This window comes from Arachis hypogaea, chromosome 15, assembly GCF_003086295.3.
Source record: "Arachis hypogaea cultivar Tifrunner chromosome 15, arahy.Tifrunner.gnm2.J5K5, whole genome shotgun sequence".
In the NCBI taxonomy this organism is placed as follows: domain Eukaryota; kingdom Viridiplantae; phylum Streptophyta; class Magnoliopsida; order Fabales; family Fabaceae; genus Arachis; species Arachis hypogaea.
The window spans coordinates 80,547,015-80,566,359 of NC_092050.1; the positions used below are offsets into that span (position 1 = coordinate 80,547,015).

The 19,345-nt window shown below is 41.6% G+C and overlaps 1 protein-coding gene across 1 annotated transcript; it reads left to right on the top strand.

The window, feature by feature from the left end:
• The first annotated feature begins 15,112 nt into the window (after positions 1-15,112).
• LOC112750264 (protein IWS1 homolog 1) lies at positions 15,113-19,082 on the top strand. The gene is made up of 11 exons (XM_025798899.3): positions 15,113-15,462; positions 15,564-16,080; positions 16,361-16,477; positions 16,767-16,987; positions 17,103-17,232; positions 17,324-17,386; positions 17,575-17,652; positions 17,842-17,933; positions 18,013-18,075; positions 18,175-18,325; positions 18,551-19,082. Exons 1-11 carry the CDS (start codon positions 15,443-15,445, stop codon positions 18,647-18,649), a joined length of 1,551 nt encoding a protein of 516 aa, XP_025654684.1. The 5' UTR covers positions 15,113-15,442; the 3' UTR covers positions 18,650-19,082.
• The last annotated feature ends 263 nt before the right edge of the window (positions 19,083-19,345 follow it).

Consider the following 19,345-nt stretch of genomic DNA (forward strand, 5'->3'; position numbering starts at 1 on the left):
CGGCTGCTGAGACAAGATCTGAGACCAAGGCAGGAAAAGATAAGTTGCCCGTAATTTGTACGTGTCCCATGGCATTCCGGATGTGTCTTGGTAGGTTCAGAGGCTGGTCCGTAAGGATGCACCATAGTAGAACGGCCATGTCTGCAGTGAAGGAGGACTCGTGAGTGCTCGAAAAGACGTAATGGGACATAATCTGTGCCCATACGCGAGCCTCCAAGGTAAGTGCAGAAGCCGATATTCCCTTAGGTCGGGAACGATGGTATCCGTGGATCGATCTGCTGTCAGGTAGTGCGATAACTCTGAGAACAGCGTCCCAGTCAAATTGGTACATCTGGCGCTTGAGTGAGGCTTCTTGAAATGCATCCAGTCCATCTGGAGTAAGGGGGAGATCTAGAGCTCGTTGAATAGCCTCTTCTGTAATGGGGACTTGTTTCTGACAGACGTAGACAGACTATAGGGTTGGCAGGTGGAAATTAGAGTAGAACTCGACTACCCAGGAAAGATTGACCTGTCGTGGCTGTCTTTTAAGGAAACCCCATTGTCTTCTTTCAATTTGCGGCTCAACAAATTCAGCAATACGGGTTGGGAGGATAAGAAGGTATTCATTGTTGTAACTCATTTTTGCCAGGATGGGGAACATCTGCTCACAGTAGCGATTGGTAAATCGTGTAGTGTCCTTTGTTGGGAAGGCTTTCTCTTTGTCATCAACCTTAATAATCCTCTTAATTCTTTTTGTTGAGGGCTTGACTGCAGTTGAAGATGGCTTTGGCAGTAGAGCTCGTTTGGTTCCTCTCCTTGCTGTTGATTTGGGAGTAGCTTTCTCCTTGCCTTTCTTGGTGGCCATCCTAAAAGAAAGAAAAGAAAAAGTATGTTAAAATGTCAAGGGTTGGAGCAAGGAAGAGGGTGAAAAGGTGGTAATCAATGCACATTAGGAGATGAATGATGTTAACACATGGTCATGACTACATGTGGAAAATCATCAATGGAAATATAGCAAGTGCATATGGGAATAATTAAATGCAAGGTATTTATTGGCATGCAGGCAAAGGCATGAGTAGCATAGATCAAGCATTTAATGTCTAAGTTAGATTACCAAGTCTGTCATACTAATAATCTGTTTGTATTAACAATTATATTTAAATAATGAAATATAAAAAAGGGTTTTGTGAAAAGCAAGCATATAGAGTAGTAAATTAAAAGAGATCTAAAAAAATAGTGCACAATGCCATACGGGCATTTTCACAAACACATAGCATGCATGGTGAATAAGTTATTGAATGTATTAAATTGAACATGCAAGCAACCCTTAAAAATTAATATATAATTGCCAAACAATTTTGCAACAACCCACAAGCAAATCATAAGGAATAATGATGACCCTAATAAATTTCCAACACCAATTAAAAGAAAAAGAAAGAAAAGGAAAACATGGATAATGCAAGTAAAAGAAAAAGAAAAGGGGAAGAAAACATAAAAAAAAAAAAGAATAGAAAAGTAAGGAGGGATGAAGAAAAGAAAAACCTGGATAATGGTGGTGAGAGAGAGAGAAAATAGAAAGTGAGAAAGAAGGAAGAAGGAAGAAGGGGAAGAAAGAAATAAGGAGGGAAAAGAAAAAAATGATTTGGGGAATAGAAAGATAAGATATTTTGGCAAATTAGGATAAGTTGTGCGGCGCAAGCGACACGGATGCGTGGGGTACACGTTCGCGCGATTTGCGCTCATATGAATCGACGCGGTCGCGTCGGTCACGCGGACGCGTGATTCGTTTTGTGCTATTGGCACGAGGGCAGCCTCGCGCTCCCACAACTCTCTGTTCAAAACTCATTATTGCCAAATTCAGGGTGACGCAGTCACGTGGTTGACGCGATTGCGTGGGTGGCCAATATTTGAATATGACGCGGACGCGTGAGCGATGCGTCCGCGTGGTAAGGCTTGTGCGTTCAGCACCAGTCCAGCACCACTCCAGCACAACTTTCGGTCATGCACCCTGTCTTACGTCGATTTTCAGGTCACGCGACCGCATGGGTGACGCGGATGCGTGGGAGGCATGTTTCCCCTATGACGCAGACGCGTCAGTGATGCGGTCGCGTGGGGTGATTTGTGCCACAGGCACGCCTCCAGCCACGCTCCCGCGTGACTCTCTATTTGATTTATTTGCTTTCTTACTCTTCTGCGACGCGGACGCATCGGTGACGCTGTCGCGTCGCGAGCCTCCTTTTTTTTATTTCTTTTTTTTTATATATGCAATATGCAGATGAGGATGCAAACTAAATATGCTAATAATGAGAAGAGTTATTGAAAAATAAAACTAAGAAGAAGAAGGAAAGGAACGATCATACCATGGTGGGTTGTCTCCTACCTAGCACTTTGCTTTAACGTCCTTAAGTTGGACGCTCCACTAGCTCAGTCTTCTACTGTGGGTGGATCCTCCAAGAGGAAGATCTCTAGCTCCTTGGGTTTCATCGCCTTCTCACCATGATATAGCTTTAAGCGATGACCATTAACTTTGATGAAATCAGAACTTGAAGGATGACTCAGATGGAAGATGCCGTATGGCTCAGCCTTCTCTACTCTATACGGACCTTCCCATCTTGATCTCAACTTGCCTGGCATGAGCCTTAGTCTAGAGTTGTAAAGGAGGACAAAGTCCCCAGGTTGGAACTCTCTCCTCTTGATGTGCTTATCATGCACAGCCTTCATCTTTTCCTTGTACAGCCTTGAGTTCTCATAAGCTTCTAGGCGAAGGCTTTCTAATTCTTATTGTTGCAACTTCCTTTTAGCTTCGGCTTTCTCAAATCCCATATTGCACTCCTTTACTGCCCAAAAGGCTTTGTGCTCTACCTCAACTGGGAGGTGACAGGCTTTTCCATAAACTAAGCGGAAGGGACTCATCCCAATGGGTGTCTTGTATGCTGTTCTGTATGCCCAGAGTGCATCTTGTAGCCTGGTGCTCCAGTCTCTTCTATGAGGTTTGACTATCTTTTGTAATATACTCTTTATCTCTCTGTTAGACACCTCAGCTTGCCCATTAGTCTGGGGATGGTAGGCTGTTTCCACTTTATGAACTATCCCATGCTTCTTCAATAATCCTGTTAGTTTTCTGTTACAGAAATGGGTGCCTTGATCGCTCACGATTGTTCGTGGTGATCCAAAGCGATAAATAATGTGGTTTCTAACAAAGGAAACAACAGTGTTAGCATTATCAGTGCGGGTAGGAATTGCTTCCACCCATTTAGAAACGTAATCTACAGCTAACAATATATAAAAATGACCATTAGAATTTGGAAATGGACCCATGAAGTCAATGCCCCAAACATCAAAAATTTCACAAAAAAGCATAGTCTGTTGAGGCATCTCATCCCTCTTGGATATATTACCAAACCTTTGGCATGGGGAACAAGATTTACAAAATTCAGCAGCGTCTTTAAAAAGAGTAGGCCACCAGAATCCACAGTCTAAGATTTTTCTAGCTGTTCTTTGAGGGCCAAAATGTCCTCCACTCTCAGATGAGTGGCAGGCCTCTAAAATGGACTGGAATTCTTATTGAGACACACACCTTCTAATTACCTGGTCAGCGCCACATCTCCATAAATATGGGTCATCCCATATATAATATTTGGACTCACTTTTCAGCTTGTCTCTTTGATGCTTAGTAAAGTTTGGAGGAAAAGTGCGGCTAACTAGATAATTAGCTACAGGCGCATACCAAGGGACTACTTCAGATACTGCTTGTAAGTTATCAAACGGGAAATTATCATTTATAGGAGTGGCGGTATCCTTAATGTGCTCAAGGCGACTCAAGTGGTCTGCCACTAGATTCTGGTTACCACTCCTATCCTTAATTTCTAAATCAAATTCTTGTAGTAGCAATATCCAACGTATAAGCCTTGGTTTGGACTCCTTTTTAGCTAATAAATACTTTAGAGCTGCGTGGTCTGAGTACACTACTACTCTAATACCAAGTAAATAGGCTCGGAATTTATCCAGAGCAAAAACAATAGCAAGAAGCTCTTTCTCAGTAGTAGTGTAATTAGACTGAGCTGTGTCTAAAGTCTTAGACGCATAAGCAATTACAAAAGGATCCTTACCTTCACGCTGAGTCAGCGCTGCTTCTACTGCATGGTTGGAAGCATCGCACATGATTTCAAATGGCTGGCTCCAGTCTGGTCCTCTCACAATTGGAGCTTGAGTCAGGGCAGTCTTCAGCTTATCAAACGCTTGTTCGCAATCCTCACTGAACTCGAACTCAATATCCTTTTGCAGTAGTCTAGATAAGGGCAGTGCTACCTTACTAAAGTCCTTGATGAATCTTCGGTAAAAACCTGTATGGCCAAGGAACGAACGGACTTCCCTCACAGAGGAGGGGTAAGGTAAACTAGAAATAACATCCACCTTTGCTGGATCTACAGAAATGCCAGTATTAGATACAACATGCCCTAGTACAATCCCTTGTTTTACCATAAAGTGACATTTTTCAATTCAATACAAAGTTTGTACTGACACATCTATCTAATACTCTAGATAAACTATCTAAGCAAAGGCTAAAGGAATCACCATAAACGCTAAAATCATCCATAAAAACCTCCATACAGTCCTCAATAAGGTCAGAGAAAAGACTCATCATGCACCTTTGGAAAGTAGCTAGTGCATTGCACAAGCCAAAGGGCATTTTCTTATAAGCATAAGTCCCAAAAGGACATGTAAAAGTAGTCTTTTCCTGATCTTCAGGAGCTATATGAATCTGGAAATAACCTACGTAACCATATAAAAAGCAATAATGTGATTTACCTGACAGGCGATCCAGCATTTGATCAATGAATGGGAGGGGGTAGTGATCCTTACGAGTGGCCTGGTTGAGGCGCCTGTAATCAATGCAGACCCTCCAGGCGTTCTGTACTCTGGTTGCTATGAGCTCTCTATGCTCATTCTTCACTGTAGTGACTCCAGACTTCTTGGGTACCACTTGTACTAGGCTTACCCATTCACTGTCTGAGATGGGATAGATGATATCTGCCTCAAGTAGTCTGGTCACTTCCTTTTTGACAACCTCTAAGATAGTGGGATTCAGTCTTCTCTGGGGTTGACGAACAGGCCTAGCTCCCTCTTCTAAAAATATTCTGTGCTCACAAACTTGAGGGTTGATGCCTTCTATGTCTCCCAAGCTCCATCCAATTGCTTTTCTGTGTTTCCTCAGCACACTGAGTAGCTGTGCTTCTTGTTGGAAAGTGAGTTCCCTTGCAATGATAACTGGAAACTTCTGCTTGTCCTCAAGGTAAGCATACTTGAGGTGTGGAGGGAGGGGCTTTAATTCTAATTTCTGCTCATGGTCAGGCTCCGGATTATCTGGGGCTGGTGATAATGGCAAAGTGCCCTCATTGCCATCTGAAAATGTCCCTACACTTGGACCTTGTCCTGTGTACTTCTCTTCTAACTCCTCCTGGTGAACTTCAGCCACGGTTTCATCTATGATGTCACACTGGGAGATGGAAAGGTCATCCAGAGGGTGCTCCATAGCTCCATTTAAACTGAATTTCACTATTCTGCCATCTATTTTAAAGGAATAAGTTCCGAAAAATGCGTCCAGCTTGAACTTTGAAGTCTTCAGAAATGGTCTTCCAAGCAGGATTGATGATGGCCTTCCTGAGTCATTAGGGGGCATTTCCAGGATATAGAAGTCAATGGGGAATGTGAGCCCCTTAATGCTCATTAATACATCTTCAATAATTCCAACCACTATAATTATGCTTTTATCTGCTAACACAAAACGAGCTGCCGACCTTTTTAAGGGAGGGAGCCTCAAAGTATCATATATAGACAAAGGCATTATACTAACACATGCTCCTAAATCACAGATGCAGTCAGAAAATATCACACCGCCAATAGTACAAGTAACCATGCATGGACCTGGATCACTACACTTTTCAGGTATACCTCCCATTAAAGCAGATATAGAACTACCTAAAGGAATAGTTTCTAATTCATTAATTTTGTCTTTATGTATACATAAATCTTTTAGAAACTTTGCGTATTTAGGTACCTGCTGAATAACATAAAAAAGGGGAACAGTTACCTCAACCTTTTTGAATATTTCTACCATTTTGGGATCAAGTTCCATATGCTTTCTGGGCTTCCTTGTAATTTGTGGAAATGGAATAGGGAGGGCGTTTCCTGCAGAGTCTGCTTCCTTTGGTGTTTCCTTCTGTGGTTGAGCTTCTTCTTCTTCAACCATATCTTGTATGTCCTCTTCCTCTTCAACATCCACTACTTCCACTACCTCTTCAGCTGAGGCGTGTTCTGATGGGATTGGCTCTTCCTGATTCCTCTCTTGCAGTGTGGTTCCGACCCTTAGGGTGATGGCATTGATGCCACCCTTTGGATTGGGCAATGGTTGAGAGGGGATTCCACCAAAGCTCAAAGGCTGGTTGTTGGAGTTATTTAGTGATCCAATCTGTGATACAAGAGCTTGCAAGGTAGAGTTCAGACCATTTAGAGTAGAAGTAAGGTTGTTTTCCATGGCCTGCTGTCTCCGATCAATAGATTGTAGTAACTCATCATTAGAAGATAAAGAGGGATAAGTGATTTGAGAGGTCTGTTGTTGGTTGTGCTGTGGTCCTTGGAATTGCCTCAGGTGAGGTGCTCTGTAAGGCTGGTTCTGGTTCTGCTGCCTGTTGTTGTTATTATTCCACCTCTAATTTCCCTGATTGTCTCTGCCTCCTCTGTTATTGTTGTCCCTCTAGCCCTGGTTAGAATTATCTCTCCAACCTTGGTTTGAATTGTCCTGCCATCCATGGTTGTAGCTGCCACCTTGGTTGTATCCTTGATTGGATCGGTCATAAAAGTTATGAGTGGCTGCTACAGTGTTGTCTTCCTGCTGGAGCTGCGGACATTCATTAGTATAATGGCTATAATCAGCACAGATCCCGTACATTCTCTGTGGGACTAACTGTTGGCTTTGCTGTGGCAGAGAGGGCTGAGCTTGCTGAGCTTGTTGTTGACTCAACTGCATCTGCTTCAGTAAGTTGGTCATTTCACAGATACTCTGAGTTAGAGCAGCAGTCTCTCTGCTAGAGGATACTTCTGCAACAGAATTTGACCGGCTTTGTTTCTGCCTGTGATTCCTAGTAGATTCAGCCAAGTCGCTGATTAATTGCCATGCCTCATCAGTGGTCTTGTACTTTTTCATAGACCCATTGCTAGCACTTTCCAATGTGGTCTTATCTTGGGGCCTCATGCCCTGTGTGATGTAGCCGAGCAACACTATCTTGTCAATCATATGGTGGGGGCATGCTTCCAGAAGATTGTTGAAGTGATCCTAGTATTCGTAGAGAGTCTCTGACTCATCCTGAACAATCATGGAAATGTCTTTTCTCAGTTTATCAGTAACTTCAGTTGGAAAGAATTTTTCCAAAAATTCTCTTCTAAGCGTATCCCAGTCAGAAACAGTTGCTGCGGGTTGAATGTAGTACCACTCTCTTGCCTTTCCCTCAAGAGAGAATGGGAAGACTTTTAATGAAATAGAAGTTTCATCTGCACCATCACGCTTGACAGTAGAATAGGCTGCTTGGAAATCCCTAAAGTGCTTGATAGGCTCTTGAGCAGGTAAGCCATGAAACTTAGGCATCAAGTTGAGCAGTGCAGTCTTTATTTCAAAGTCTGTAGCCACTGCTGGGTGATGCGCTTGAAACGGTTGCAGCGTGAAATCAGGGGCTCCAGCCTCCTGGATAGTAACTCTCCTAGGTGCTGCCATGTCACCTGCACGTAAATCAACCGAATCAGTAGAAAGGGAGCTTATTTCTTCCTCAAGTAGAAAAATAAAATAAAATGCAAATAAATAAATTCCAATCAATAAATTAGCACTCTATTGCAACTCCCCGGGAACGGCGCCAAAAATTCACGTGGCGGAAATTGGCGAGTTAAGAAATTATTATAAGAGATGCGTTGCAAGTATAGTTCTCAACCAACCAAAATTTCGCTTATCAATTTAGAAAGGTTGTCACAAAATTAGAATTAAAATACTAGGAGTATGAATCCCAGGTCATCTCCCAACAAGTTGCATAAAGGTGTGCTATTTTATTAATCAGATGTTTTCTAAAATGGTTTGAGTTGATAAACAGGAAATTAAATCAAAGAAATTATGTAATTTAAATAAAAACCTTGACCGGGAGTAGATTAGTTGGAAGCCCTATCCTTGATGGAGTTCTCTCAAGTTTAATTGATAATTAAAAGTTGTCTGCTCAGTTATCCTTTACCGAATAAAGGAAAGTCAAGCACATCGGAAGTCAATTTCTATTCACAAGTTCTAATCCTCTCCCTTGGGAGGGACTAGTGTCAGTGATTAGAGGGCGACCCAATGCTAATCCCAATTATAATTTTACTCTTGAGCATCCAACTCAAGGTCCTCCTTTCAATCAACTCCGAATCAAGTCATGGAACTACTCGCTCATTATGATTGTGAAATTCATGAAATAAGAAGGGAAAATAAAGAAAGACATGATAAATAATAATAAAAAAGATCAATAAAAATAGAAATAGTTCTTGTATTAATAAATTCAAAAAAATAGTTCAATAGTAACTCTGAATAAAATAAGGATATGAAAGAGAAAGTGACAAGTAAGGAAACAAACTAGAATGATGAAGTCTTGATGGAGGTAATAACTCTTCTCAATATCCCAATTCGAAAAGCAATAAAATCAAAATCCTAAGAACTATGAATGTGTAGAGAGAAAACCTAGAGGAGGAGTAAAATCAGATCTAAAACTAAAATTATGCGGAATGAACGTTCTTTTTCTTTGTCTCTACATGTTCCCTGGCTCTAATCTGCTTTTCTGGGCCGAAAACTAGGTCAAAACAGGGCCCAAAATTGCCCCCAGCGAATTCTGCAGATTCTGCAGATCGCGCACGTCATGCGATCGCGTCATCCAGTGTCTTGCCTTGCCACGCGTGCGCGTCGTCCATGCCTTCGCGTCACTTGTGCAGTTTCCATTCCGTGCGTTCGCGTTAGGCACGTGGGCGCGTCACTGCAATTTCCTCTATGTCATGCGGTCGCGTGAGTCATGCGTCCGTGTCACTTCTCGCTGGTCATCTCCTCAATTTCTTGTGTTCCTTCCAACTTTACAAGCTTCCTTTCCAATCTCTAAGTCATTCATGCCCTATAAAGCCTGAAACACTTAACACACAGATCACGGTATCGAATGGAATAAAGGAGAATTAAAATACATAATTAAAAACTTCTAGGAAGCAGTTTTTCAACCATGGGGTAATTTTGGGAAGGAATTGTAAATACATGCTAATTTAATGAATAAGTGGGTAAAGATTTGATAAAACCACACAATTAAACACAATATAGACCATAAAATAATGGTTTATTAAGAGTGCAAGGCCATAACTATAACCAAAATGGACGAACCTAGAGAGGAAGAAAAGGCAGTGATTTCCAGTGAGGAAGACCTCAAGGGACGTCCACTGGCCAATAAGGAGTTCCCCATTGAGGAACCAAAGGAATCTGAGGCTCATATAGAGACCATAGAGATTCCACTGAACTTACTGTTGTCATTCATGAGCTCTGATGAGTATTCTTCCTCTGAAGAGGATGAAGATATTATTGGAGAGCAAGTTGCTCAGTATCTAGGAGCAATCATGAAGCTGAATGCCAATTTATTTGGTAATGAGACTTGGGAGGATGAACCTCCATTGCTCATCAAGGAACTAAATGCTTTGGGGCAACTAAAGTTACCTCAAAAGAAACCGGATCCTGGAAAGTTCTTAATACCTTGCATCATAGTCACCATGACCTTTAAGAAGGCTCTGTGTGACCTTGGTTCAAGTATAAACCGCATGCCACTCTCTGTAATGGAGAAACTAGGGATCTTTGAGGTACAAGCTGCAAGAATCTCACTAGAGATGGCAGACAATTCAAGGAAATTGGCTTATGGACTTGTAGAGGATGTCTTAGTGAAGGTTGAAAGCTTTTACATCTCTACTGATTTCATAATCCTAGACACTGGGAAGGAAGAAGATGAATCCATCATCCTTGGAAGACCCTTCCTAGCCACAGCAAGAGCTGTGATTGATGTGGACAGAGGAGAGTTAGTCCTTCAATTGAAAGAGGACTACCTTGTGTTTAAGGCTCAATGATCTTCTTCTGTAACCATGGAGAGGAAGCATGAAAAGCTTTTCTCAATACAGAGTCAAACAGAGCCCCTACACTCAACTTCTAAGTTTGGTGTTAGGAGGCCATCATCAAGCTCTGAGTCTCTGTGAAGCTCTCTAAGAGCTCACTGTCAAGCTGTTGACATTAAAGAAGCACTTATTGGGAGGATACCCAATGTTATTTAATTATATTTATTTATATTCCATTGTTATTTTATGTTTTCTTTAGGTTGATGATCGTGTGAAGTCATAAAAACAGCTATAGAATTAAAGCAAAATGAAAAACAGCATCAAAAATAGCACACCCTGGAGGACAGACTTACTGGCGTTTAAACACTAGTAAGGATAGCAGAATGGGCGTTTAACGCCCAGCCTGGCAGCATTTTGGGCGTTAAATGCCAGAATGGGCAGCACTCTGGGCGTTTAATGCCAAAAAGGGGTGTCTGGCGTCTGGATGGCGTTAAACGCCAGAAAGGGGCAGCAGACTGGCGTTTAATGCTAGGAAAGTTAGCAGAACTGGCGTTTAATGCCAGGAAAGGTAGTAGAGCTGGCGTTTAACGCCAGAATTGGCACACAGAGGGCGTTTGAATGCCAGAATGGTGTAGGGAGCAGAATTCCTTGACACCTCAGGATCTGTGGACCCCATAGGATCCCCACCTACCCCACCTCTTCTTCTCTCCTCTTTACACCTTTCCATAACACTCTCACACAAATACCCTTGACCAATCCCATCAATAACTCTTTCCCAAATACCATTCACCTATTAAATCCTACCCTCTTACCCATATTCTCTTCACCACTCACATCCACCCATCATAAACCCCACCTATCCCACCATTCAAATTCAAACCATTTTCCTCCCAAACCCACCCATTCTCACACGGATTCCCTCTCTCCCCTACTCTATAAATACCCCTCCTCACTACCTTCACTTTCACACATCACAAACACTTCTTTCCCCCCTTGGCCAAAACCAACACTACCCTCAATCTCCTCCATTTTTTCTTCTTCTACTCCTTTCTTTCTTCTTTTGCTCGAGGACGAGCAAACCTTTTAAGTTTGGTGTGGAAAAAGCTCTGCTTTTTTATTTTTCCATAATCACTAATGGCACCTAAGGCCGGAGAAACCTCTAGAAAGAGGAAAGGGAAGGTAATTGCTTCCACCTTCGAGTCATTGGGAGATGGAGAAATTCATCTTAAAGGTCCATCTAGACCACTTCTATGAAGTTGTGGCCAAGAAAAATGTGATCTTTGAGGTCCCCTTCAAGCTCAAAAAAGGTGAATATCCAGAGATCCGACATGAGATTCGAAGAAGAGGTTGGGAAGCTCTCACCAACCCAATCCAACAAGTCAGAATCTTAATGTTCCAAGAGTTCTATGCTAATGTATGGATCACTAGGAACCATGACCAAAGTATGAACTCAAACCCAAAGAATTGGCTCACAATGGTTCAGGAGAATTACTTGGATTTCAGTCCAGAAAATGTAAGGTTGGCATTTAACTTGCCAATGATGAGAGGAGATCCTCATCCTTTCACTAGAAGGGTCAACTTTGATCAAAAGTTGGACCAAGTCCTTAGGGACATTTATCCGCTCATCACCCACCTGGCCCAACATCGGCTCCGCCTTCCGGACTATGACGGTGGAATGGAGGAGGGCCTGGTACATTGACTTTGCCTAACCGTCGATGTCACAATCGTAGAATTACTCCTCCGTACCGGGAAGGAGATGCTGATCAATGAAGGCCAGAGCATCAAATCTCTGGTCCTTTATGGAAGGTACTGTCCCCTCCTCCTCCACATTCTCCCCGCTACTCCCCTCCGCCGTCTTCCTCCGCTTCCTGCCCGCTTCAGCAGGCGACACCACCAAGGCCTCACCTCGACCCCAGCGGCAGCCATCCCCGGGGAAGCGACCGCTCTGCCCCAACCAAAAACCAGGTCCTGTATAACGACTCACATTTTCGAAAAATTTAAATATAAACAAGTTGTAATTTATTTTATTAATTGGAGCTCCTTATTTTTAGAAACTGATTTACTAAGAATAATTAAATTGATTTTATGATTATTAAAGTTTAAATTAATTATGATTTATGCATAATTTTTTTTTATTATAATGAGAAATTTCGAGAAAGGATAAAATAATAATAATAATTATTATTATTACCCATTTTGATTAAAATAAAGTTTAGTTAATATTATTATTAAGTTCAAAATCTGCCGGTATGAGTAAATATTGGTACTCTTCGGTGAATTCAGCTTTGCTAATGTTTCATCGTATATCTTTTATCATTATGTTACTAATGTCATTTATATTAGTAACTTATACACATTTATCCCTATATATATTATTACTTGTGTTTTAATATATCCAACTTTCATAGTTATTCGTTTAAGATATTTATAACTTGAATTGCACTCAGCGGCTTAAATGAGTGACACATGGCCCTTAGTGACACATAATCATCATTTACCCTTAATAATCCTTCCATCCTCATGCATCACCGAACAAACATTTGGAGAAAAAGAAAAGAAAGCACTGAGAGAGAGAGAGAGAGAGAGGGAGAGAGAGAGAGAGAGAGAGAGAGAGAGAGAGAGAGAGAGAGAGAGAGAGAGAGAGAGAGAGAGAGAGAACTCTATGGAACCGTGAACTTCCAAGTTTGATTTTTTTCGATCCATAACTCTAGTAAAAAATCTAATCCGATTAAAGTGTTCATGTCTTTCTCCTCTTCACGTTGGTGTCACTTTTGTTGGGGAGAAGTCTGCGAAATAGTCCAGGAGTCCACCTGAGGACGAGACTGAAGTGTTGACGGCAAACCCTCCTCGCCTTCCTCCTGGGCGGTGGCAGCCTCAACCTTGCCAAATTGGTCAACCCGCCGGCCATTTGAACTTAAAAAAAGGAAAAGAAGAAAAAGCATGAGTCTCAAATTTGGAAAGCAAAGAAATACTTAAGAAAAGTTACACACCAATATAAGTTCGGCACATCACTGGATCGCTCATAACATCCCGAGTATTCAGTGACCGCTCCCCAAAAAGCGACCACAAAACATCACTAATATCTTTGTTCTCGAGAGATAGTGCCTCACAGGTGACACGGGTCAGATACGACGCACCGCCCCCAAAATTCCAGTACGTCGCAAACCGACGTTTGCCCTCCAGGGTTAACTAGAATGGAGGGTGCCCCTGAGCAGGACGCAGTTTAAAATACTCTCCCTTAAACCTATGGAAAGAGTCTTCCAATAGCCTAAAGATCCTCCAGTTTGGTTGATCCCGGAAAGACCCATAACCCTTTTTGTGCTTCCCCTCCTTAGTTGGAAGAGTACACAAAAAGAAAAATAAGAACACTTCCACTCGAGCAGGAAGTTTCAAATACTCACAAGAAGGAAAATCGCACTCACAACCAAGTGAACATGATGGATTCATAAACCCACATCCAATCGGCAATCCGGGGAGAGTCAGGATTCATATAATGGACCCTCTCGTCCGCTTCAAGGAGGACGAGCTCGTACTGACGCGTCGACTCTCCACCACCACAAATTGTCCCCTCGTCACAAAGCCTCTAGAGGTCCGCCTGCGTTACCTGAGACAGTGTCCCCCACACGTCAGAGGTCACCCATAATAAGTACGGGAAACACCACCGGCCGGGACGACGGGAGCCCTAGGACCTTCACTTCTACCCCCTGCCATACCTAAAAAAGAAGGGAGAGGGCACTATCATCAGCCCCACGGACCAAACGAAAAGAAAACCATAAACTGAAGTGCGCCCAAATGGAAGCTCAGAAGGCAAACCTCTCCCCCTCCTACTTATCATAAAACCACACCAAAAACAGTTAGACACACCCCCTAAATTCTATACCACTGGCACTCGAAAGAGGAACCCAAAATGGAGAAATACAAAAATAGGGAGCAATCCAAAAAACAAAACACATACAAGCGAAGCAGGCAATTAAGACAGAGGGAAGTAGATAGAGAAGTAAACATAGCACGAAAGGCAGGAAGGAAACGCGCGAGTGAAACCAGCCAAAAATGCAAAGCAATAAGAACAAAATACACAAATTAAAGAAACAAAGGGAGTTTTGAAGCAAAAAAGGCATGATTACAAGCAAAATTCCCAACGTTTCAAAAGAAATACGAAAAGATCTAGTACATTAGGGAAAATTCCCTTCGGCATTAAATGTATTATGACACCTAGGGAACCGCAGCCAGCGAAACCCAGTTGAGTAAACCAATGAACAAACCGCCAAACGGTGAGATGCCCTCGAACGAGGGACACGGATAACACGCTTTTAAACGGCCGGACACTTCTCGAATCCCCGACATCGACCAAGGAACTCAAACGGCGCACTGCCCCCCGCCAAGCCACACAACGGCAACCGAAAGCTCCTTTAGTGACGGGACCAAGCATGCTCACCCTCTCGCTCTAGAGGCAATTGTTATGGACCCGGTCCCCGGGTCCCCAAAACTCGAACCAACCTCCGGCCTGATTAACTACGCCTTAGCCCCCCTCGCGACCCGAACCAGCCCTACAATTCCTAACCAACATTCAAAATCAAATATCTATCTTATGTCAATGGATAAAATAAGATAACTACTCCAAACTATATAAAGGGGAGCCAGAAACTCCTTCAGGTACGTTACCTATTCCACACACTATATACTTCTCAGATTTATTCTGACTTGGACGTCGGAGTGTCTTTGCAAGTATCACTCTCCATCGCTCCAAGCAGACAGTCCGACTCCTCGATCCATCTCATAACTTGTACCAGAGACTTCTAGTTCAATATCCACTACAAATAATTTTTTGATGCGATTTGAATTGATTTAAGTTAAAAAGTCAATCAAAGTAATATAATGTATATTGATTCAATCTCAAATGATTTCACATAAATTTGGAATGATTAGCGTATCCAAATTTTAACCAAAAATATTGATCAAATAAATATTAATATCAGTCAAATTAATAAACAAAAAATTTAAAAATAAAAAAGATATAGCCATAGGGAGTATGGTGGAACGTAGCAGTAACTTAGAGCAGTGTAGAGTATCCCAACCCATCTGCATTCTGCTCCCACAAGCCACACGGCCAGCCTGACCTCACCGACCTCGAACCCGAACCCGAACCCTCTGTTCATCTCACCACCGCAACCAAGACCCAACCCATTCGATTCATTCTTGGCTATCGCACCCTTCTTTCTTTTCTCTTCTTATTCTGTTATTCATCAACGGAATACCAACCCCACACAAATCTCTCATATTTCTCAGCTATTTTTCACTGCGCAATCACCACAACAACATCAATATGGGTTACGAAGACGATCCGTGAGTTCCTCTTCTCTTTCTTCCAAAACCATTTTCACCGTCTATCAGGGTTAGGGTTTTTGTTTTCTCCTAATTTAATTTTTTGTTTTCTGCTTTTTCAGGTACCGCGATGAGGACGGAGAACCCTTGATGGATTACGACGACATTCAATCCGATCCCGATCCCGAGCCCCACCACGACGATGCGCTCCTCGATGATTACGAGGACGAAGGAGACGGTGGCGATTGGCGACGCCGCGAGCGGTCGCAGACTCCGGTCTACGACAACGATTCGTCCAAGTCGAAGCCCAGGAAGAGGCTCATCAAGAAGGGAGACACCGGGAGGCAGTCGGTGGCGCCGGAGCTCGAAGATGAGGTGGCGGAGGATGAGTATGAAGGTGGGGCGAGGTTCGCGAGGGAGGGTTCGGAGGAAGGGAGGAAGAGGAAGAAGGGGAAGGAGGGTGGAAGTATGAAGAAGGAGAAGAGGCTTAAGGGGGAGAAAAGATTTGCGAGTGGCGGAAGTGGGAAGAGCGGGTCCAAATTCGGGGGATCTAAGAAAGGGTTTGGTGGAAAAGGAGGGAAGGATCATGACGGTGAAGTTAAGGAGATGTGGGATACTATTGCTGGCGGTGATTCTGAGGTGTTATTATTGTGCCTTTGTGTTTTTTACATGATTTGTTGTTCATCTGATAATTGGATTTCAGTTTGTCGAGAGTTTTAGATGTTTATTCTATTTATTTATTTTGGTAGTTTCAAGCTGGATACTTGATACATTATGTAGTGGCTATGTCTCTAATTTGTCATGCTTGTAGCTTGTGTTTTTGCCCTTGTTGATCAGGGCTAGTTGAAGCTCAAAAAGTTGTTGCTTATTTGATAACGGTTTCCATGCCTCTTTTTTTAACCCGGTTTCCATTATATAGGATGATCATGAGGGTGTTAGGAACGTGGATGATGACAACTTCATAGATGACACGGGGGTGGAAGCTGGTGGTTACTATGGCAGTGATGAACCTCGTTCTCCTGGTGATGCTCCCCAGGTTGGTGATTAATTCTCCTGAATTTTTTTTACTGCTAGATTCCCCTGTAAGCAGAATAGCAGATCCACTGTGTTTGATATCCTTCTGATTAGGATAATGTTTTGGTACCAGTAGCATGTTGTAAACCAAAATATGTGATGGATGTAACTTAAGCTTTCTTTTCATTTCAAGCTATTCGGTCTCTGTTTATGATCTAGTTAGAGACAATTTCGTCAAGAAATCAATTATGGGATTTGTTGCATTGTTTTACTATAAAGCCTTTGTCACCTGACACGTGTTGATTTTCTAGGCAGAGGAAGGTGAAGAGGATGATGAAATTAAGGATCTTTTCAAGATAGGTAAGAAAAAGAAGAAGAATGAGAGAAGTCCTGCAGAAATAGCTTTATTAGTTGAGAACGTCATGGCTGAGCTTGAGGTCACAGCTGAAGAGGATGCTGAACTTAATAGACAGGGGAAGCCTGCTATTAATAAACTAAAGAAGTTGGATCTTCTAACAGAAGTCCTCTCAAAGTAAGCTGTTGATTTTCTGTAATATTAAGTGTGCTCTGGTGTTTCCTTAATATTCTATTTTACTTCTGCATATTTTCTTTGGTAACTTTCCACCAACTATTTGTCTACTTTGCAGGAAACAGCTCCAATTAGAGTTTTTGGACCATGGAGTACTAACTTTGTTGAAGAATTGGCTTGAGCCACTTCCTGATGGAAGCTTGCCAAATATCAACATACGCACAGCAATTTTGAATATTTTAAATGATGTACTGAGTTTTCACCATGATAAATATTTTTTTATTCAATTGCTCTTTCCCAGCATTATTTAGCTCCTTATTAATTGGACATGCTTTGCAGTTTCCTATTGACCTAGAGCAGTATGATAGAAGAGAACAGCTGAAGAAGAGTGGTCTTGGGAAGGTTGTGCTTCAGTTCATCCTTTGGCTAGATGCTCTATTTTTAGCATTTAAAATAACTGTCCTTCTCTCCCCTCATTCCCCCCCTTTTCCTTGTCTTCCCTGGGAAAAAAAATGGGGAAAAAAAGAGCATCAATATGTAGCTTGTTATTCGGAGTCATAACATAAGTGTGATGTATATTGTCTTGACAGGTGATCATGTTCTTATCGAAGTCTGACGAAGAAATCAATGTAAATAGAAAACTAGCTAAGGAACTGGTTGACAAATGGGTAAGTAATCTGTGAAACTCTTGCTTCAGCATGTATCATTTATCTTTCCTTAAAAAATTTACTGATTCTTGAAGACATTATTATTGTATTCATTCTCTTTTTTCACAAGCTATCCATTTTCATCCAGGAGTAATTTTCTTTTTTGTGGACAGATACTTAAAGTGCATCATTTTTGCTTTGTAATTGCAGAGCCGACCCATATTTAATAAGAGTACACGGTTTGAAGACATGAGAAATGCTGAGGAAGACAGGATTCCTTTCAGGAGGCCAACTGTTAAAAAGTGCTCAACCATTCTGATTTGAATTGCTCATCTTAAGCAATATTTGTTTTATGTATTGCAATATGCTGAATTTGTACAGGCTGGCCAATAAAGCAGCAGGGTTGGAATCTAGAGATGGTGATCTTGATTTGGAGTTTTCACAGTAAGTCTTCGGCATTAAGAGATTACTTGTGGAGCAGTGTGAACTAAGTTTTCACTGATTTGTCTTTTAGATGCTAATTGTTTTGAATGTATAATGCAGGCCTAGGTCTGGACAGTCTTCTTCAAGGCAACATGCATCAAGGCCAGAAGCAACACCTTTGGATTTTGTGATCCGTCCCCAGTCTAAAATTGATCCAGAAGAAGTTAGAGCGCGAGCAAAAGCTGCTGCACAAGATCAGCAGAGAATGAAGGTTTGTGCTTTACCTCGGGGTGGGAGTATTTTTCAAAAAAAAAAAAAAAGAAAAAGAAAAGAGAAACCTTGTGATTCCCTGCAATTCTTTAATTTTTTAAGTGTTTGGAGAGTATGTCGCACAAATGTAGAATACTGAGGAAGTGAATATGTAAAATAAAAATAAAAAGTAGAGAGATTAACTGAAGATGCGGATGCATATTCTAAAATTTGTATTTCACCACAGATGAATAAGAAGTTGCAGCAGTTGAGGGCACCAAAGAAGAAGCAGCTTCAAGCTACGAAACTAAGTGTGGAAGGTCGTGGCATGATCAAATATTTGTAAATCTGTTGACTGGTTGAGTTGTTCGCCCCACAAGCTGGATATGATTGCCGTCGTTATAAAGGAGCAACCAGTGACTGCTTCCTTTGAAGACCTGTGTTCTGTGGTCTGAATTTCAAGTTTGGCGGGTTGCTGTTAAAATGCTCTCCGTTACCCCCTGTGCGTTTGTTGTGTATTCATCAATTGCATAAATGATTCCCCCAAGTATGGGATTGTGGTGCACATGCTGTTAATTGTTGTTTAGTAATCAAGCCTCGGTTTGTCATCTCAATTCAATGGCTCTGGAGTCTGTACTGCATCCGTAGTTAGTTTGTTAGTTAGGATGTGTTTGGATCTGGCTTTTTTAAACAAAATATTTTATTTTATGGGAAGAATTTGTTATCAGGAAATGTAATTTATATTCGGATGAAAAATATAAGAAATTCTTAGCATGTAATCTTTTTAATATTTTTTAGATAGTGATAGATTAAAATAAAAGGCACTTTTTGCTGTTTTGAATAAAACTACTTTTATGAAAAAAAGGATTGTTTTCAACCCAAATTTTCTAGATAAAATATATTTTTTTTCTTAAGAAGAAAAAATTCTAGGTCTTGGACATATTTTTATTACGCGATTTGTTTCTTGAATTCAACTTTAATATTAAATTACAGAAACCCGTATTCAACTGCATTTCTTTTTAAAAGTATTTGAGGTTTACAT